Below are 23,722 nucleotides of genomic sequence, written 5' to 3'. Positions count from 1 at the left end.
CAGAATGATATTTCATTTAATATATTTGGTTATGAAGATAATAATGTTTATCCCATGTAAGTATCAAAATATCAATATGAAGAACACTTTGACATGTTATTAATCAGTAATAACAAAAAAACTTATTATGTTTGGATTAAAGATTTTAATAGATTAATGTGTAACAAAACCAAATATCAACATAAAAAACATTTTTGCAAATCATGTTTACAACATTTTTCCCAAGAAAGAATATTAAATGAACATATTCCAAATTGTTCAGCTATTAATGGCGTTCAAGCTGTAAAAATGCCAAAAGAGGGAAGTAAAATACATTTTAAAAATTACCATAAAGGCTTAGCAGTACCTTTTGTAATTTATGCTGATTTTGAATCAATAACTGAAAAAATATCAACTGCTTTACCATCACCTGAATCTTCATTTACTGAACCATATCAAAAACATATAGATTATGGTTACGGTTATAAAGTTGTTTGTTATGATGATAAATATACTAAACCAACACAAGTTTACAGAGGTCCTAATGCAGTTTATAAGTTTATTGAAAAAATGCTTGAGGAAGAAGAGTATTGTAAGAAAATATTTAATGAAAACTTTAACAAAGATTTGAGAATGTCTAAAAAAGATGAAGCTTTATTAAAAAAAAAAAAAACAAAAGTTTTGTCATATCTGTGAAAAAGAATATAAGGAAAATGAAAATCCGGCCCGAGATCACTGTCATATAACAGAAAAATTTAGAGGAAGTGCTCATCAAGACTGTAATATTAATTTTAGACTAACACACAAAATTCCTGTTATTTTTTGTAATTTAAGAGGTTATGATAGTCATTTTATTATGCAAGAACTTGGTAAGTTCAAAAAAGAAATTAATGTTATTCCTGATAATATGGAAAGATATATGGCATTTATGGTAAGTGATTTGGTTTTTATAGATAGTTTTCATGCATGCTAAAAATGTTTGGAATAAATTTTAAATAAAAACAATGGGAGAATATCATGATCTATATTTAAAAACTGATGTATTACTTTTAGCTGATGTATTTGAAAATTTAAAAAAAACTGTGTTTGGAATATTATAAACTTGACCCTTGCCATTACCTTAGTAGTCCTGGTTTAGCTTGGGATGCAATGTTAAAAGTGACTGGAATAAATCTGGATTTAATAACTGATATTGATATGTATCTTTTTAATTGAAAAGGGACTTAGAGGAGGAATAACTTATATAGGTAATCGTTACAGTAAAGCAAACAATAAATATATGAAAGATTATGATCCTGAATTAGAATCTAAATACATTATGTACCTCGACGCCAATAATCTTTACGGTTGGGCCATGTGCCGACCTTTGCCTTCTGGAAATTTTAAATGGGTCACTGAAAAACAATATAAGAAATTAATTGCAAAAGGTAAAACTAACTTTATAATTGAATGTGATCATGAATATCCAAAAGAATTACATGATCGTCACAATGATTATCTCTTAGCACCTGAAAAAATTAAAATACCAGACGAACGGCTTTCAAATTACAATAAAAATATTAAAAAAGAATTTGAAATAGGAATAAGTAATGTAAACAAATTAGTTCCAACTTTAAACCCCCAACTGGGATATAAAAGCAGGAAGATGGCACTGGGGCAGGTTTCTACATAAAATATGCATGGTAAACATCAGAGAACCCTTTTTTGAAATCCTGAAAGAACTCCTGAATGACAAAAAATTAAAACATGCACATTTATACTTTGATATGTATCATTTCTATTGGTGCATTTAATTTTTTCAAAAAAATGTCAAGAAAGTATACTTATAGATTTTTTTTTAAAATCTCAACTGTCAAAAATTTGAATTTCCCGGGAGGGGCTTAGAGGTCATAACCTCAGAGAGCAGAGAAATGTAAACAGAATAAGCACGTGGCTTTGTTTATCAACAAAAATACTGCAGCAGAAGATTATTTACAACATTCACAGTCACCTCTTTTTACTTGCTTTTTATCACCTTTGTATTTATTTCAGAAAATGATTTACACTTATTATGTGCATGAAGTGAATCAATACTTCTTATATAACTTGTACATGTAGTACATAAGTGTTTATTTACTGTAGCTTGTGTTAGATAAATAAGTTGTAATTTCTGACTGTTCTGTTTCCACAGTAACTATTTTCCATTTTCCCCACTCAATGCATTATTTTTAATTGAATTTGGGAATAATCTGGTATGAAAGTCCAGTTGCAAAGTGCCACAAATTTATCAGTAAATTTGATGCCATGAATGTGTATTGTTTTGACAGTCCTCCCTAATTACCTATTATCTTGACTTTCTTGATAATACATTGTCAGACTGAAAGGACATCCAAAAATTCCGCCAAATTTTCATTTCATGTCTTGACACTGTGTTTCACAGTCCTAGTGTTACATTCATATTTATTAATTTGGATTTAATAAAATAATTTCTCAAACGAAACAACATATCAAATCGTCCCCTTAATGCAAAAAGGTACCAAGTGCCTTCTTTATTCATAAGCTCATGGTACCTTTTGCATTAAGGGGACGAAATGAGAATAAATTTTGCTTTGTTGACTGGAATGATAACATTGATAGGAAATCTACTTCCTATAGAACAATGTCTTATAAAAGAAATCCCACAAAACTTATCAAGTACCTGTGAAGAAAAGAAAAACTAGTGATTTTAAAGAAAATATTTACAAAAATTGGATTAATAACTTTTACAACTGAAAACAGCAAGTAAGTTGCATACTCTTCTGTATTTTAAAAGATTGTCTGCTACAAGCTACCTGTGTTTACAATGGTTATTTTTAGCTACTGCTTCTGAGTAACAAAATGTAGCTCCTCCCACTATTTTTTGTCTGCCCCGGTAGGAAATGTTGGGGGTTTAATGAAAAACAAAACTATGTTGTTCATTTTAAAAGTCTTGAACTATATGCACAATTAGGATTAAAAGTCACAAAAAAATACAGAATATTAACTTTTGATGAAAGTCCTTGGTTAAAAGGATATATTGATTTTAATACTCAAAAAAGATCTAAAGCAGAGAATTCGTTTGAAAAAGACTTTTTAAAACTCATGAACAATTCTGTATTCGGTAAGACGATGGAGAATTTACGCAAAAGAATCAATATTAAATTAACACATGACGAAAATCTTTTATTGAAGTATATAGCAAAACCTTCATTTGTTAGTTCAACAATGTTTAAAAAGAAGTTGTTTGGTATTCATAAAGTAAAAGAAAGTTTATTATTAAACAGACCTTGTTATGTTGGAATGTGTATTCTAGATTTATCAAAATATTTAATGTATAATTTTCATTATATTTACATTAAGGAAAGGTATAAAGGTTCAGCAAAGCTTTTATTCACTGACACTGATTCATTATGTTATGAAATAAATACTGAAGATGCATATAACGATTTTTATGAAGATTCAGACCTGTTTGATAATAGTGATTATGATAGTAATTCAGAGTTTTATTTTGGTTACAACAAAAAAGTAATTGGAAAATTCAAAGATGAGGCTGCCGGCATTCCCATGGTTGATTTTGTTGGATTAAGAAGTAAATGTATTCATATCTATTAGAAAATGAAATAAATGTTATAAAATGCAAAGGGATAAAAAGCATGTTGTAAAGAAAACAATAGTTCATGAAAATTACAAAGATACTTTGTTTAATTCAACCCAAAGTAACCATACCTTTAAAGTTATTCGTTCTGATAAGCACAATCTTTCTAGTTATGTTATTAATAAAACATCTTTCTCATGTTATGACGATAAAAGATATATTCTTGATAATGGTATTAATACATTAGCCTACGGAGCTTCAGCTCCTTATGAGCTTTAGCTCAGCCCGTTACAGAACTATAAATTGTTAATTGAATATTCTTAACGTTTAAACCATCTATATAAATAACATCATTCATTTAAAATTGATCAGCATAATTAATAGGAATAGATTCATTTTTTTTCTGTTATTTTTTACATTGTAACTTTGAAGAATTTTATTTCTTTGTTTTTTAATTCCAATTTAGCTTCTCCTTTATCTAATTTAATTGCATCTATAAGGATAATTAAAATACAATCTTGTTTGAGTGTTACATTATTACCATTTTGAACTAAACCAGGACTAGCATTTACAACTTTCCATTTAAATAATCAGCAGCATCTTCTGTTGCAGATGTTAAAAACAAAGGAGGTTTTCTTACTATTTGCCTTTCTATTTTACTTACTTTTTCATTTATATTATTGAATATTCCTATTATATAAAAAACAATGAAATAAATCAATTAACTAGATAGAATCTTACATAAGTTCCTGGTTCTATCGTAAAATCTAATTGTCGATATTGGTATACTAAGATTTGGCAAAATTGTAAATGTTGTTCCTTCGCTTAAATTAATTTCATTTTTTTTCTTAAAAACCAGTATTGTATTTTTTATCCTCAGGTGATATATTTTCAAGTCCGTTTGTATGATCACTCCTCCAGTCCAAAAAAAAAAAAAAAAAAAAACAAACAAATTTAATTTTTTACCAGAGTATTCAACGATAATGTTAACTTCAATTATATAATCCCCATCTTGTTGGACTTGAAATACATAATCTTCTATTTCATATACATTTGTTTTTATTTATTTTATTAAAACTTTTATAACCTGTAATCGTATTAACTCGTATTCCATATAATGCAAACAAATTTAGGGTATTTGTCACTTTTTGATGTAACTGTTTATCTTCAACATCAAATATTGTTCCGCTATAATATTTTACATGTAGTTGCCTGCTATTATAGTTTTCAAAAAGAAACACTTCACGTCTTACTTTTTCTAGTTCTTCTTCTATTGCTTTATATTTATTTTCATGTTCAAGAATTACTTCAGCTAAATCATCAAGTCGTTTTGTTGTAGCAACTTCAGAAGCAGACAAATTGTCAACAGTATGTTTTGTTCTAGCTAATCGTGTTTCTTGTTTTAGAAAAGCATTTTTTTACTTTTGTAATTTCTTTGGCATTAGTGGAAATTGCTTCAGTATTAGTGGTAATTGCTTCAGTATTAGTGGTAATTGATTCTCCTTGTTTAACTGATTTTTCAATTATGAAGTCCAGTTCATTTTTATTTTTTAAATTTTAGCATTGAATTCGTTAATATCTTTTTGTAATAGACCTGTAAGTGTACAGAAGTCCGCGTACTTTAAATTGTGACGTGTGTCAACATTACTAATCAAGATTCGAAGTTGTTTCTTAAAGTTTTCTATGTTAGAATTAAGCTCTTGTTATGGTTATCTAATACTGTATCATGATCATCATCTCTTTGTGAAGCTTTTTCAAGTTCAGATTTATTTTGTAAATTTGTTTGAAAATGTGTCTAACGAATCTTGATTCTTTTTTATCATTTCAGTATTTAGTTTATTTATTTATATGTATGTTCTGATTTTTAACTGATACATATTTTGTAACTTTTTCTCGGCTTCAATAATCTTGTCTTTTAGTTCTTTATGTTTAATCATACTATCTTTTAATTCCTGAACTTGATTGTATAACATTTCAAAATTGGTTCTGAATACTTCTTTTATCTGACTATATGTCAAATCAGATTTCTCTTCAAATTCTTTAATAGAATCAACCATAGCTTTCATGTCTTTTTCAATTTTACCTTGTAATTCAACTATTAATAATGAATTGTTTTTAAAATCTTTTTCTAATTCTTCAGTATTCTTTACTTCTTCTTCTAATGTCTGTTTAATACTTTTGGCGTCTTCAAGATTATAGTCTTCTATTACACTTTGAATTGTTTAAATATAAACCGTCTTGAAACTGCATCACTGGGTGTATCTGTATTTCCTAGTTTGATTATTTCATTACCTCCCATATCTAATGGTATGTTCATTGTGTTATTAAGTTCCTTATTTTTATGAAGATACGATTCCATGTCCTTTTTAAGCTTTTTGAATTGTTTTCTAGTGGCATAACCTCTTAAATCAATATCAAATTTAACTTTACTTATACTGTCGGGTTCCCTTATTTGTTTGACATCATTAAAAACTCCCATTATATAATAATTATATAATTCCTGTAAAGGTTTTCCTTAAAAACTTCCTTGGTTTGTCAACATATAAGAAATCATATTTTTGTTTTGTTGCATTATCAAAAGAATCGTAATCTATATTTTGTTCATTACAAATCATATTATTTTCCTTTTTACCTGGACTTTCAAACAAAATATAATGTGAACAGTTCATTCGGATATCTTTTGGTGTTTTATAGTAAGACTTAAATAAATTACAGAACAGTTTTTGTGACGTCCTTGAATAAAGTATTTTGTTATTTCATTTTCAAATATTTTTTCTTCACATATAAAATCATCAAATATTACTACTTTTGTTTATCTGATTCAAGGCTATCGCAATCAGTTATTTCATTATTAGAATATTCAAGTATTTCATTTGGATCTACTTTAATTTTTTCTGCAATTTCATTTAAGTGGTCTATTAAATCCTGATATTTGGATTGTTCTAGGTTTTTAGCATATAGGTATAATTTATCATAATATATAAGAGGTTTTCGTAGCATATGCACTATTGTATTTGTTTTTCGTGATCCGGAAGATCCACATATTACCATTCTAAATCATGAATCTGGCATAAAAGAATATTGCTTAATTTGCTTAGATTTATTAGATTTATCGTTTTTTGTATCATAATTAGGAATTTCCATTATATAATAATATTACATTATCTTACAATATCTTACATTATCTTACATTATTATATAAATGCTAGCAAAACTTAAAGAAATGAGAGAAATAAACAACCTAGTTGGACAAAAAGTAAAAGCTAACAGAGAAGAAATAATGAGAGAAAAAATAAGAAAAGGTACTGGCTGAGAAATGTATAGTGAAATTTATAAACCAATTACAGAAGTGACAGAAAGTCAAAAAGAAAAATTATCAAGACAATTAAAAGCATTGCCTGGAATTGAAGAACGATTAGCGTTACTCCCAAAACGTATATCAGAAGATCTGGCACAAGGTATTACTGCATTAACTAAAGGAATGTAGGAAGACTCTAAAAAACAACAAGCTGTAAAACCGGCTCCATATAAACCAATAAATTGGGGAGATGAACCTGTTCAATGGGTTCCTCAAGATGAATTTAAGAAATTAGAAGATTATGGAAGAGAAAAACCGTTACCGCCAGAGAAAAAAATGACGAAAGAAGAGATTAGTAAATTATCAAAAGAAGAGATTAATAAATTAGAAAAAAACCTATATACCAACACTAACGGAAGACGGATTTATTAAATTGTCACCTAAAGAACATAAGGATTAGGATACGGATGATGATGAGTATGAAGAAGCTGAAGAATTTCCTGAAGAATTGGGGGCAAGACCAAAACAAACAAAAGTTAATTTAAACGAAGGTATTGACCTAGACGCTTTGGGTTACTATCCAACACCGCAACAAGTGCATGTAAATATCGTTGGCACCGATCCATTTTCTGACCCGATCGGACTAACAGACCCGGAAATTATTATGAATCGTGTGACAAAAGACATAAAATCCCTAAACGCTAAAGCAACGGCTAAAGAAAACATAAACAATCCTACAGAAGCTAACAAAAAAGAAGTAAAAGATTTAAGATATCAAGCAAAACATTTAAAAGCTTACAAAGATCGAATTATAGATATCAAGAATCTTAAATCTACATATATGGGAAAAGGAACAAGATACCACAATCCATATAAAGTTTCTCCAAATGGACAATATAGTAATTTAATTATTGACTTGGATAAACTTTATGGTAAAGAACTGGAAAAGAAGTTATTAACGTTAAAGTTGATGATGATTTGATTGATCTAATTAATAAAAGATAAAACAATAATAAAAAACACTCAATACTTTCTAGGAAAATATTCAAAGAATTAACAGAAAAATCAGGATTACCTATCAATAAAAGATCTATGAAATTTAAAAAAGTAATAAGAGGTCAATGTAATGACGTTTGTCCATGTAATCCGGAAGAATTGGTTAATGACTTAGATCTTATTTGTGGTTCAACTGAAGCTGGAAATAATAATGAAGAACTAAAAATTGAAGGTATTAGCAGAATTGATGAACTATCTAAAATGAATAAATTGTCACCAAAACAACATGAAATGTTATATAAAAAATATTTTTCTTGAATATAAATGAAACAAAAAATAGTGTTAAGTTCTGAAGCAGTTAAAAACGATGATAAAAATACTCCAAGCGATTTAACAGTCAGATTCAGCCGTTCCTTAATTTAAGATAAGTTTAGAATTTGATTTAAGTAGTTTTAAAATCCTAATTTCAATTCATGATAATTTTATGTTGGATTTAAGAATGTCAAATTTTCATACATTGCTTGGATTTGAGAAAAAAAACTTTGAGAAATACCGAATGTGACTACAACACCAAATATAACTAACTCTGTGGATACAATTATTTACATTCATTGTGATCTTATTGATAATTCACTTGTTGATGGTAATTTTAGTAATATTATCTATGCTTTAAGTACTGCAGATTTAACAAGAGGTTATCCATTTACAAAAGAGCCAATCAGAGTCGGATTTTCTGAAATTAATAAAAATGTAATAAATTCAATTAGAATATATATTACAGATGTATTTGGTAGAATGATTGATTTTAATGGAGTTGAAGCAAGTTTTGCACTAATTTTAAAAGAAATATAAATATATAATGTACAAAAATGTTTATGATAAAAATAAAGGACTATTTATTTATGTTGATCCTTGGTCAGAAACGTCAGTTCCTTATGAGCCTTATGCTCAAAATGGTTCAGGTATCTTTGGCACTTTAACAAAATTATTTTCATCTTCTGTTACATCTACATTTGGTAGTGCTGGAAGAAAGCTCTGGAAACTGCAGGAAAAACTGCGCTTGAAAGTGGAACAAAAAAGATTGGAACGGAAGTCGGAAATTTAGCTGCTAATAAAATTACAGAAAAAACTCAAAAGTTTTAAAAAACCTGTAACGCCTGCTGTTGGTAATTTAATTGCTTTGGAATTACAAAAAACAAATTCAAATAATGAGGAGAAGGATATTAATATAAGATTAAATAAATTATTGTCAGGATCTGGGGTGGACCTTGGTCCCCTTACGTCTGGGGCAGCTTCAGCTCAGCGTAAACGTATTAACAGATTAATTTATAAAAAATAAATTAATATATAATATACATGTTTAGAACAAAACAGTATTGTGAAAGATACGAACTAACTCCTATTCAGTTAGATACACCTTTAATTTCTGCCTTGGGAAAAGATGTGAAACAAAAAAAAGTGCATATCATTTTACAACTAATCATAGAAGTTCATATTTTGATTGGTTTAATTGTTATTTTGAAGTAAGTTTTAAAGTTAATAAACTTGCTAATGGTAATAATTATGGCGGTGATGATCAGATTGCTTTAATTAATAATGCAGTTTCAATAATTGATCAGCTAATAATTAAACAAAATGGAAAAATTGTCTATGATTGTAATAATTTATAAAAGGTAATAAATGTAAAAAATTTAGTTGAACTATCTATGGATTATGCAGAATCAAACGGAACAAACGAATTTATTTATTTAGATAATACCGGTAGTGCTGAAAGTAGGGGTGACTAAGCCGGATATAATAAAGGTTTTGCTTCTAGAAAGGTATTAATCCAGGGTGATAATGGGGTAAATGCTAAAATTCCGTTAAACAATTATTCATTTTTTCAGGGTTTGGAACAAAACATGTTACCCCCAAGTCAAATTCAAATAACATTACAATTAACAAATGATGATGAATTAATTTACAGAGCTAATGCTGCCGATGCAGGTAGGGTAATTGTAGCTAAATTAATTTTGTGGGTTCCACGTTTAAATTTTAATCTATATGGAATAAATTTAATTTCTGAAAGATATATGAAAGCAACAAGTTGGAAATACCTTCGTGAAATGATAACACAATCTGTAGATATACAACAAAATAATATAACTTTTAGAATAACAGCCGGTGTAAAAAAAACCCCGAACATGTGTTTGTTTATTTACAACGACCTGATAAGTGTAATTCACAAGAACATAATCCACATTTATTAGATACATTTAAAGCTAATGCAGCAGATAATGATTGTAGACTGGAATCTTGCCGTCATAAAGTTGGTAATGGTGTTTTTATCCAGAAACGGAATATACAAGTATATCAAGAATTTATGATGATGTTTTTAATTATTTTCATAAAGAAATTAATAAAACCACCGGAAGTCTCTTAAATATATTCAATTTTCAAAGTTTGTTTGGATTTGTTCATTTTAACTTAGAATTTAAAAAGGAAGGAATAACAGAAGATCCTAAGCACATTACATTAACAGCTAAATTAAATGTTCAGCCGGCAGCTAATATCCTGTTTACGCAATTGTATTGTATGAAGAAACAGTTGAAATAAATACTATTGGAAATGAATTTGTTATTGTTTAAATAAGATATATATAAAATATATAATGACATCAAATTATATTGAATATAAAGTAAATTTAACAGATGGACAAAAGAAAAATTTAGCACAAGCCTATAACAACAAGATTCCACATACTTTAGATTAAAACATGAACAATTACGTGGAAACTTTCCTTTACTTTTAACAAAAACACAGGCTAATCAAATTGAAAAGTCTATTAGAAATAAGAAAGGATTAGAAATTACAATTTCCAAAAACAAAAACAAATGTCCAGTCAAGGTCAAATTGGCGGATTTGTTTTGGGAGATTTGGCTGGTTTGTTAAGTCGAACAGTACTTCCGGTAGCTGCAAAAATAGTTCAAAAATATTAGGGCCGTTAGGCATTGGAGCCCTGTTCGGTCTTGCCAGTACTGGTGTCAGTTAGTTACCTGGAAACGATATGATTTCGGTAGCTAATGATAAGAGAAATAAGACATCACCATATTTTACACCTAATCAAAGAAAAGAATTAATGGGGACTGGTGTAATAAAACTAACTCAAAAACAGAAACAAAACAGTGGCTTCTTAGGTATGTTACCTGCTAGTCTCGGTATACATTTGATTACATCCCTTCGTAGTGGAAAAGATATACAAATTGACTCTCAAAGAAGACCTAACAGACGAATTCCTATTGTAAAAAAATAACATTTATAAACAAACCAATCTCTAACTTTAAAATTGAACAATGGGTAAAACAACTGAAAATTAAAAACTTTAGGGGTGTATTTATTAGAAATAATCTACCAAAACCAAAAGGATTAAAGACAACGTCTCCGGTTGAATGTGGAATGATCAATTTAGATAACTCTGTTGGGTCTGGAACACACTGGGTTTGTTATGTAAATAAAATATACTTTGATCAAACCAAGGGTTTTCTTCATAGTACTTTGTACTTTGACCCATTTGGACTTCCTCCGCCAAAAGAAGTAATCAATTACATTCCGGATGCAAAATACAATAATATACAGTATACAATATCAAAACAAAACAAGTGTATTGTGTGGTTATTATTGTTTATTTTTCATAAAATGTTACAAGATGGTGTAAACATTTATGATTTATTGTATAAAATATTGAACATTAATAATATAAAACATAATGAACAAACAATTATAAGTTATTTTAATAAAAAAGGTTAAAAACGTTATATTCTATACTACTGTCAAAATGTGTCATAAAATGTTATATTCTATACTACTCCCAAACAATTATAATTATTTTAAAAACTACTAACAAAACAAGGAGCTGTGTTCAATAAACGCTTGATGCCTCCGTTGGCATCCTTGTCGATACAAAGAAACCTTAGTCCAAAACGAGGTCAAGGTCAAGGTCAAACTGAGGTCAGGTGATGTTTGAAGATGAGAAATGGTCACAGGTTACATCTGTATTAGTATCAATTCATTCTTGTAAGCGGTATTGATGCTAGACGAAACGGTCCCATTTGGTTAACCTCGTACGGACGAACGAACGGACAGGACAATCTCTATATGCCGCCCGCATCAGTAGATGCCGGGGGTATAATAAAAACACTATCGCTTCATATTTCACATATTACTAAAGCTGTTCTGACTTATCGTTTTCATTTGGTCAAAGGGACAAAACTCTACACGGCTTGACTTATATAGTAACTAAAATCAAGAGCATTAATTATCTCCGGTGAGAAACCAATAACCACCTTACTGGTAAATCGTCTGCTAAGCAATTAACTTATGTACATGTTCACGATAAAATAGAGTTATAAAATGGAGTTATAGGTTATAGAGTTAGTATATTGAACGGGCAAATATCATTTTTCATGTTATTTTCCTCTTTTATAACATAATAAGGATCCTTCCAATTTCGGTATTTCTATAACTTCTCAAGTCAAAAATTGATATTTTCCTGTCCTGTCCGTAAAATATTTTTATATAAGCTCGTGTGTCATATGGACTCAATTAAAAAATGTTGGTGTATTTTCTTCAGAATTACTTCCCTTTAATATGTCACTGATGATTTCTTACATTTTTTTCTCATATTTTCCCACCAATTTCAAAATTGAAATTAAATACTTTTTTATATTTATAGATGTTATGAAACAATCAACAATCAACAACTGTAGATTTTTGTTTGCGCAAATTTTAATCCAAATGTTGTGTTATAACATATTGCTTATATAGTACAATATTGTTTATACATCATCGACAGATATCAAATCATTATGTTATACTGCAGTAGAGAAAATTAGGTGCCTTCGAGTAGCGGACTTTGTATTGCATGACAATACTTCATTCACTTGTTTAAAATACTAATGCTACGGAACAATGATGTATTTAAATGTTGTTATAACATCAGTTCTCTTGTCCTTCCAGCCAAAATACGCACATGTAATATTTCAGGTATCAGCTGATATACTAAAGGCACTTGAACACACAGTTAACAGTTCTTTACTTGCAAAGTATCTCCATGTTTGGAACTATCCATTTTTGACGTTGTGCATGGCGTACTTGCATCTCCTGATACTACTGGCAGTTTTCTGTCTCATTCTGTTTATTGCAACATCCGGAAATGCGAAAACGCAAAGCTTTCAGCCGGTGGAATATGCACTTACTATTGGCCTGCCAACGTTGTTAGTGTTATTTATAATCAACATGCTTGTCTATATGTTCACTGTTTATGATAGGAAAGGTATACACAGCGTATATACAAAGGTAAGTATATAAATAAATACTTTGAAAACGGTGCAAACTGGAAAATTGTCAGATATGGAAATGTAATCAGCAGGTGAGCGATATATGGTCATAATGGCCCTCTTTTTGTACATTAAAAAGGCGAAAAAGACCAACTAGTTAGTATTTCTGCAACTTTGTGAACCAGAACTAAATTGGATAAACTAAAAAGAGAAGGAAAAATTTACTAGCGGTGTGGGGGAGGTACTAGAAAAAAAAACAAGTGGTTAATTCTGTTTTTGAATTAAACAAGAAATATTTCTGCCAAAACACTTTATAATCTGGCATGTCCGTGTATTTCAGTTTCTAGATATTATATCGCGGAGTCATATCCCTCATCCCCACCCCTTCCCCACATACCCTCTCTCTGGCTCTATATTATTTCTACCTATAGTCAAGTTTTTTTTAATATTGTATCTTTTTATTCCCTATCTACATCCCTTACACCCCCCTCCCCTCCTGTTACTTTTTGATTCAGTTTAATGTTTCTAAGGAACCTCTTTCCCAGCCTCCACCTAGTTTTCTTCTTTTGTTTCTTTTTGTTTTGCTGGCCGTCCCTCTTCATTCTAACACGCACAAAGTAATCGCTGCTTTTATATTAAAATGTCCAATTTAACTGCCCTGTCCCATTCCGCGAATGACGGGAATATTATCCCCGTTAGACGGAGCTCGTGTTAACACATTAACATGGAATAAACAGATTGCATCCATTTCTACTCCAATCTTTGATGTCAGTGTCTAGAGGGATTAAAATGATCTAAGAGTGTGGGCCAAAACATTGTTATCCTAATTTTGTTTGGGTGAGCGATACGTCACATCTGCCCATCGTCAAAATAGGTATCAAAAAGATCAAAAGAGTAATATGTATTAATAGATATATTATATTGTCTTGTTCTATGCCATCCATACCCCTTTTACTTATATTACAACCCAAGGTGTATGTACTCAATCTACAAGGTCAATGTCATTATAGAACAGGGATCAAATCATTATTGAGATCATTTAAAGATGAAGTTCATAACATACAAAATGACATACACACATTCCTCTGACATGCTACCATGGGGGCATAAGTGTTTTGGAAACATCTCTTGATAGTTTCCGTCCTGCTTTCAAAGCAAAGGGGTCAAACGGATATTAGTCTGAGTAAATTCTTTATAACAAACTGTTTTTAGACAAAAACTCTTCTATAGCGAAAAGTCGAGATTTAAAAGTGTAACGATGGCGACGCTGAAAAATAAGAACGAATATCATCGGGGAAGAAAAGTCCTGAGTGACTTGAAATTTATCTCTAGGCATCAAGGTCTCAGTCTCCGACCCCGATTTTAGAAATCTCAAAGCTCGATTTTGGCTCCTTTCTCCTGTTCATTTTGTGCCATCTGCTATTTAAACTTCATTATTCTCGTGTGTCTGATAGGTAAGAACGTGAGGTGAAAAGACGAAAAAGTACAACTCGGCCGCCAAAGTTTCCTGCAATAACTTTATTCTGCTTATCTATCTGACGGTACATACGTTAATATGTCCTTGCCATTTCTTTTTGAAACTATTCCAGGTTTTAAAACCATTTTATTATGGCCTCAACAAAAATTACATTTGATATTGCAGTTAGTTGTAAAACAAAGTTACATGGTTCGAACTACAGCAGTTTAAATTACAAAATAGTTCTGCATCCAGTGAATAGAAATGACCGGGTACACGTTTTACAGAGGTCACTATGTCAATCGATTTCAGCAAATAGTCCATGTATTTATTTCGGTCCTATTCTGAACAGGATATAAGTACTGAGTACGTGTGGAAATGATATATCCTAAAGATAAGCTTATATAGCTGATACTTCAAATGGTGATAATTTTGCAATGGCTTTTAAGAGCCTAAGTATGACTGTTAATAAAAACTTATTCACAAAGACAATCATGTTTATCTATAAAACACTTAAACGGCAGTAACTGTGTGTTGTTCAAAACGCATGCAGTTTCTTTAAACAATAATGTCATGCTACCTCTTGACTGTATTCAAAAAGGAAATTCATAGATATGAAAAAAGGCCAATCGGTTAAAACTGAATCTGTAAAAAATAATTACGTAGTTAAATACTAGAAACTTCGCAGCTTCAGCCAATTTGTATACATACAATGTGCATTTACGTATATGTTTATGATGTGGTGTACGCACGTTACCAGTGTGTGGGTTGTGAAGATATTGGGTATAAGTAATTTCCAATGATGGCTGTTGTTACATAGTATATGAATTATACATGTGACATTATCTAAAAATATGACAGAATGAAAGAATTTCCTGCAGGGGGTTTACCCATTTAAGATAACCTGGTATTACAAAAATGCTTTGATATATGCTACTACAGACGGCAGTTGAACATGTATACGAGTATATATTAAGAAAAATGTATTATTTGAATTGTAATAGTCTTATTCCATGTACCTTGAAGGTTGTTAATATTTTTTTAGTTAAGAATAGAAATAACTTGTCACGAAGTTTCGTTTAACAGTTTTGTGAAAACATTCAAATGTGGCCGCTGTTTAAAACTAACATTACATAACATGTTCCGTATATTTTATTTTGGAACAGGCATGCAGAATTTTGGACGCTGACATTTGGAAACTCAGTAATCAAAATAACTTGCAAACCGGAGTGATATTCTTTTTTAAGAATAGTGACCTCCTTATACCTGTATCCTTTTCTGTAACAACAGCAGCAACAATGAAATGTGAGGGATTGTCTGACATAGTTTATTGTAGAATAAATGACTTCAATGCCATATTACAAAATAAATCTTCACAAACACACGAGTTGTTTTAATACAAAGGCAACTAAAACTATTCTTCCAAAACAAGCTAGTTCTATTTTACACCGAAGCAATGTTAAGAATCATTTTTGTACTAAATGCCTTCAAGAGTAAAGCGAATATGGACATTGTTCATTTATCATGTCGTTTTGAAGGTATATAAGAACAATAAGTACAGTACATACTCGTAAACTAAGTGCTTAATAAATTTTCAATCTCAAAAGTTGCTGGATTTATAAAACGGCCTTTAATTGATAATGATTTTTTCTTAACAGAGTTAAGGTCAGATGTTCACATAGTAAGCCACACGAGTATGGTTTCCATTTACTTTAAACAAACGTTACACAAACAACCGTTAGGTTTCGTTTTTGGTAGAAGTGCATTATACATTTCATACATTGTCATTTATAACATGACCCTTTATATAAATCGCCGGTCAATATTTTATGCTATTGACCAGGCTATATTTCAACAAAAATTTGCTAGGCTAATGTCAGTACCTGACGAACAGTATTTTGAAATTCATTTCTGATGTTATGTAATAAAAAATTGCTAAATGGTAAGCCCGATGTCTCAAGCCATTCAGTATATGTATAATGTTCGTTTTCATGTGTTACAGTATGTATAAATACATTATTTCCACAATCAATACCTTTACAATATTCAGGAATGTCGAAAGATTTGCATCATGCGTTACAACTTTAAATTATGCAAGGTAATTGCCATAAATACACAGTATATTTGTTCCCTATTTCAATTACCTCTTTTGTGTTTCATTTTTCACTTTAATAAGCTAAAATCATATTAACTCTATAATTAATTCAGTCTTCAAGCTGCTATAACATACATCGCATTAAACATTAAGTCTAAATTATGCCACATTTCGCTAATTGTATTGCTTTAAATTTATTATTTAAGTACTAGCTGACGTTGATATAAATTAAATGATTTATATATATATATATATATTACAGACTCAGTTTGCACGATACCTTGACAAAAGACAACATTTAAAGAAATTAGGAGAAAGCAATGAGGTACAATTAATACACCTTTAAGGCTTTCTGGTAATATAGATGTACTTCTACGCAAATAACATAGTATATATATATATTTATTACATACATTTGTGGGTTTTGATCCGTTGTCAAATTTCTGAAATTAGAAATCAGAATCATCAGAAATGCAGCAAATAGTATCTCTACAATTTTTATTTTGCATATTGTTATGCACAAATTACAAAACTAAATCATGACGTGAAGAAAGTTAACTATGTAATTACTTGAATTTCCAACCGGCTTAATCTAATACATTCAGTAAAGTATGAAAGTATTGTAGCCGCACTAACCTGATTTAGCAATTCTTTTTCTGCGATAAAGGAAGATACGAGGAGTGTTCGATATGAATTGCTTATTGTCCTCTAGCTCGATATCCACGTGGGGCACGATAAAAACCAATACCTACCTGTATAGGGTTATTCAATACCTACACAACGGTGTATAAATGTACATGTTAGACTAAGTGTAAGACATAAAATTTGCCATTTGAATACACGCAATCATTGACCACTGTAGTAAAAATGGTTGGTAGAAGCGTCGACAAGAAAGATGAAATACGGGCTTACATCAAAGCTCGCTTAAAACTTGGTTGTTCTTTGAAGCAGCTGATGACTGAACTTTCTACTGCTTATGGACCTTCTTGTGTGTCTTATGACACAGTTCGGCGGTGGAAAAAGAAATTTGAGTCTGGTGTAGAGTCCATCAAAAATGCACCGAAATCAGGTAGGCCAAAATCTGCATCTCGTAAAGAAATCGTTTCCAAAATAAAGGAAATCATTGAAGGAGATGCCAGATTTACAGTTCGTGATATTGCACGAAAGGTAGGCATATCACTATCAACGGTTCACCTTATTTTGAAGAAGCATTTTAAAGTCAGAAAGATTTCTGCTAGATGGGTGCCACATCTGTTGACTGATGAGCAAAAGAGGCAACGGGCTAAAGTGGCCAAAAAGCTGCTTCAATTGTTTCCAAAATATGACAAAAAGCAGTTTGCCAATGTTGTCACAGGTGATGAAACCTGGGTCCATTATTTTGAGCCCGTCAGAAAGGTTAGCAATAAGATCTGGGCCACTAAACACAGCAAACGCCCAATAATTGCCAAACGTTCTTTGAGTGCAAAGAAGGTTTTGTATGCAATCTTTTTCTCTTGTGAAGGAGTCGCAATAAAAGTGCCGGTGAAAAAGGGCAAAAGCATCACTACAAAGACGTAGTACTGAAGAAACTGAAAAAGTATAATCAGAAACGACGTCCTGCCACTGGTTTTAAACATGTCCGTCTTCTACATGACAATGCCCCCGCTCATACCTCCGCAATAGTTACGTCGTTTTTGAAGAAAGAAAAAGTAACTGTTTTGCCTCACCCCCGTATTCCCCAGACCTTGCCCCATGTGATTTCTTTTTGTTTCAGGAATTGAAATCATTCCTTGCTGGGCGGAAATACCAGTCCCGACAGGCACTTGGATCTGCCATTCATCAGTACCTTATTACTGTGCCCTAATCAGCGTACCGTGACGCCTTCAAGAAGTGGATACGTCGGCTGAAACTTTGCATTTCTAGCCACGGGGAGTACTTCGAGGGCATGAAATGAGCCCTTTTGGGCTAACTTGAAATTTGAAGTCTCCAGATAGAAATAAGCAATTCATTTCGAACATCCCTCGTAAAACTCCGTATGAATTGTTAATGTTTCGTTTTAATGCGTTTGTTATTTTCATGTTTCAGGAATGTACATCTAGATTATTTGATGAATTCCTGAGCCAATCTTCTAAACAATTAGGGATTTCAAGTACAGTACGTTACCACCACATGTATAACGGTGCTAAATGCGTATGTCTTCTGGTTGAGGACTGGTTGGACACACGAAAACAATGAATTGAATGTCTAGTAGACAGCATATGGAATTATTTTTATCTCATTTAGTTTACATACTTGCGGCGGAAACCATTTTGGAGATATATAATGATTGGGTATTATGACACATTGATAGTGCATTAAAACAATTATTTGTGAATACAGTTAGTATTGTTACAAAACGTTTTTCCTGAATATTTAAATTAACAATAATTACACTTTTCGCATAACAACCTTAACAAATGCTCATCCTGGCCATTCATTAAGAATGTTTCTATGCTACATGTGTGCAGTTATGATCCACTATTGCAGTATTGCCGGGACCATAATATTAACTAGAAACAGTTGCTTTGACAAACAAAAAATGAAGACACGTGCGTTTATAACACTGACAGACCTCTGCGATGCTACAAAGTGTCTGATACATATACCGCTTTTTACTTACATTCTTTTTTCTTGTATCATGGAACCGTATTCTATATTTGTTTATGTAAAAGAAAATTAAATTAACATTTGCTTTCCCAAAAAATGATATATAAACAACGAATGTATATAGGTATATAAAACGTAATTTATTAACGTTATTTATCATACCTCAAGTAAACACACGATGTACAAGCACATAAATGATTTATTTTGAATACTACGGTCGAACTATATCAAGGTAAAATATGTTAATTATTTTGAATACCGTTCGGTGGGGTGTTATGTGCTTTCAAAACGAAGATCATGCTTTGAATAATACCGCGTATGTTATTCGTTTTCAAAACCCTATTCCGACAGGCGTTCCGACGAGGATTTATGCTACGGGCAGACAGATTGTAGTTGCCATTCTCTACGGTTATGAAACCAATTCAGAGTACCATTTATCATATAGTCATTGTTTTAAAACTACAGATTACCTGTATATGTACGATGTAAATTATCTTGTGAAGTAATTAAATGAAATAAATATAACATACTATGGTAGCATATTTCTGCTGAAAGATAACTGAATATATAGTTCATATAACAAAGTGTTTAATGCGCAAAATTGGTGTTTCCAGTAATTGGACAATCGGAATACTCTTGAGCTATTCGCATCTTAGATCACCAGCAACATGAATCTAATCTAGTGAATCAGTGTTTGGACAGCAGTTGGAATACTCTGGACTATTTTTGTCCAACAACTGGTACGACGAATCCTTTCGTGTTCACCACTTTATTATATTGAAATACGATTCTTAACTAAACTAGTTAAGATTCATGTTGCTAGTTATATATCTAAAAAGTGAACATGTCCAGAGTATTCTTAATTATTGCCCAATATTTGGTACCACATTTCTTTGCGCGTTTACTTATATGAAATTAGATATCTCGTTAATTCAAGAAAAACTAACTTTAAAATGGTGGCAATTCTAGGCACCATAAGTGCAGTTCATTATGTTAAGATATTTATCTTACTGGAAAAGTGCAAACATTGTTTCTCTCGATAACTATCTATCTCAAGATAAACGCGAATCGTAATATATTATCTTGCGACAGAAAATGTATCATCATAATAAGTTATCTTGCGACAGAAATATATACCACCATAACTGAGTATTTTGCTGTAAAAAAATATATGACATCATAACAGGTTATCTTGTAGCAGAAATATACCACTATAACACACACAGTCACTGTCATTTTAATTCAGTATAAGTCATCAATGTATAGGTAAATGAAACTTGTATGCTGAAGGAAATTGTTATGAAATACATGTCATCAAAAATGCGATATATGATTTTGCAACATTTCTCAGAAAAGCAAAACACAAAGCAAGAAAGATGAAACAAGGCAGCTACTATAACAACTGAACAAATGAAAAATATATAAATTATGAAAACATCATTAATTTTCTTTCAATGTCTAGTGTGAAACGATATATGGAGGTCACACTAAGTGATCGACAATGCACACAATCCTGTATGTTAATGTACATGTGGAAGTAAATAAACATACAAACGCAATATCTATATCCATTGCATTTGTAATTAGTTTGCATTCATATCACACATCAGTTTCAAATAATGCAATGCAGTTTCAGCATGTATTTATGCTCAATACCATATCATCTGTGAATACTAGACAATTAATGGATTTAAGCGAAAAACGGTTTTTTAATGTAGATAATATAACCACATAGTTTTGCCTCAATATGTACATGACCTGTTGACCAGTATATATGTAGCTTTTGTTTCGTTTCAAGCAGAATCGAAATATTGTTTTGATGTTTTACTTAAGTAAATAAAGTTAAGCTCATCAATAAAATATGTCTTATGTTTATCTTATTTGTAATCCCCCGCCGATGAAATCGGGAGGGGGGTATTGAAATGGCGTTGTCCGTCCGTCACGTCCGTGCGTCAGGTCTGTGCGTGCGTGCGTCCGTCCGGAGCCATATCGCAGTAACTAGCATGTAGAATTTCATAAAAATTGAAATAAACATGCACCAACATACTGCGATGATGCCCGTCAAGTTTTTTTTTTTTTTTTGATTGGTCAATTTCCCTTAGAGTTATTGCCCTTGATTTAATGAAAAATTCAAGTCTGCAGCAATTTCTCAGTAACAACTGGTAGAATTTCATGAAACTTGAAATGAATATGAACCAACAAACTTCGAAGATGCCTGTCATTTTGTTTTAATTGGTCAATTTTCGCAAGAGTTATTGCCCTTTATTTGTTTTAAAATCTACATAACAAACCAACCAATTGGTAGAATTTCATTAAACGTCTTTCATTCTTTTCCATGAGCATTTATTATAAACATGTGAAGTTGTGTACCCACACCTGGTCACCTCCTTGCCTTGGTCACCCCCCCCACCCTCCACCCCCCAAAAAGATAATTTTTCATTCCTTATTTTATTTATCAAACCTTCCATGAATATTTATCAACATGCAAAGTTGTACAATTCCCCCACCTCACTCCTCCACCCAGTCATGCCCACCACCCCAAGCATGCACCACCCCGCCCCTCCCCCTCCCAATTTTTTTTCATTTTTCATTTTCCATCAATATTTATAATCAACATATGATATTTTGTACCCTCACCCAGTCAGCCCCGCCCCCCCCCCCCCCCCCCCCCCCCTCCCCACACACACCAAAAAATAGCATTCATTTTCTTTTAAATTTGATTTTGACTAATGATATTATTTGCCTCTCAGTAACATCCTTAACTTTTTGCCGGATATACTGTTTTGCCATTCCTCACCACAAACCCTTTCGGCGGGGGACACCAATTCATCGAATTTGCTTGCTTTGAAATACGATGGCGATTTGTCTAAGCGGAATTCCGTTATAGTAAAAATAACTGAACTCGATGATCATAAAGGACCAGAATATATAACAACACTGAGTCTAAGAACAGGGCGCCACACAGACCTTAATGTTTGCTGTTGTAAATAAAATTGATGAAAAGATCGTCGGAAAGCATAGAACGTAACCGAGCTTTAGAACTGATTGATTTGGTTACTTTTTGGTTCTGTTTTCTTTATTATCATTTTTGCATGTTATGCAATTTAAGTTGCTTCATCGGTATTGACTTCATCGTTGAGGGGGAATCCTTCACAAACACTAAGTAACACTAAGATTCTTAGGGAATTTGAAGGACTCATCCGAATAAATGAAATTTGATTGGGTAGTACCTGAAACACCGCCATGGATTGCCAAACAGATATCTTTACATGAAAGGTATGTTAATAAAAGTGCTGCATATGCTGTAATCATGCATCGCAAGTCTATAGATATAACGAGTATGAAATAGTTATAATTCTTCACTAATGTGATAGAAAAAGGATATGGGCCTTTCATAATGTTATTAAAACTGTTGAATACGGATATGCCTCCTTATTTACTGTCCATAACAGGATTTTTGTGGACCGCGCCATTATTTTAAAGCATCCAGATATAAACAGTATATCATTCTTAAGGTTTCTGAGGATGAATGTATGACCTTTTTGAATTTCAAAATATCTTAAATAATGTCAAATATACAGCAGAAAAAAGTATTTTCCTATCTTAAATATTTTTCGCAATTGATAATGGCAATGTTGTTTTTATGCTAATGAGGTATCCTAAATCTTTATATAGATATGTATGTATTAATACGTTCATAAACAAATTCAAAAATATTTTTGGACAATAAATTCAAAACTAATTAAAATAGTTTGATAATATAAAAAAAATATATTTCTACTTTTGGAGTTCTTTGGAGTGATGTATAATATCAATGCTATTTAGGAAAACCTTGCTACGGACATTGTGTATCATACTGAGGGTAGATTTACTTTAATTTACATTTTGACATAAACCAAGGTATTTTCAATTTTAAATTATGATGTTTAAGAGTTGTTTTCTTTTAATCTGATAGTGTGGTGTTCGTCTGCAGACATCCCTTTTAACCAGTGCAGTCATTTGACAAATACCCGCGTGGGAGTAGGTTTAGGTATGTTTCTGCAAGTACTTTCAATACACTTAAATGATGTTTTATGATACAAATGCCAAAATAACGTATGAAGAAAGAGAATGTTAAAAGTAACCCATTTGTAAAAGGAAGATATTCGATTCTGGTCACATGAAGATGAAAGAGAAAACATTGTGAATATATTAACTAAAAACAACAGTTTTCCCACTAATGTAAAGAACTTACTATGTACATTATAAATTCAAAGATCTATTCAGCTTTAGCTAAATTTTCGAGTACATATAGTTTAAACAATTGTCCAGGATCCTCAAATGGTCTACCTTAAAGACGCACTATTATACTACCAAGGAAACTAAA

General features: G+C 31.3%; 1 protein-coding gene across 1 annotated transcript in view; it reads left to right on the top strand.

The window, feature by feature from the left end:
• LOC123564648 (uncharacterized) overlaps positions 1-21,166 on the top strand; it is a 32,797-nt gene extending 11,631 nt beyond the window's left edge. The window contains exons 4-8 of the mRNA XM_045358375.2: positions 12,888-13,199; positions 15,803-15,904; positions 16,687-16,734; positions 16,994-17,056; positions 18,796-21,166. Coding sequence (XP_045214310.2) covers positions 12,888-13,199; positions 15,803-15,904; positions 16,687-16,734; positions 16,994-17,056; positions 18,796-18,945 — 675 coding nt within the window. The 3' untranslated portion in view covers positions 18,946-21,166. The remainder of the gene's footprint in view (positions 1-12,887; positions 13,200-15,802; positions 15,905-16,686; positions 16,735-16,993; positions 17,057-18,795) is intronic.
• The last annotated feature ends 2,556 nt before the right edge of the window (positions 21,167-23,722 follow it).

The sequence above is a fragment of the Mercenaria mercenaria genome, chromosome 2 (genome assembly GCF_021730395.1).
Source record: "Mercenaria mercenaria strain notata chromosome 2, MADL_Memer_1, whole genome shotgun sequence".
In the NCBI taxonomy this organism is placed as follows: domain Eukaryota; kingdom Metazoa; phylum Mollusca; class Bivalvia; order Venerida; family Veneridae; genus Mercenaria; species Mercenaria mercenaria.
This window is presented reverse-complemented; position numbering and strand designations above follow the sequence as displayed.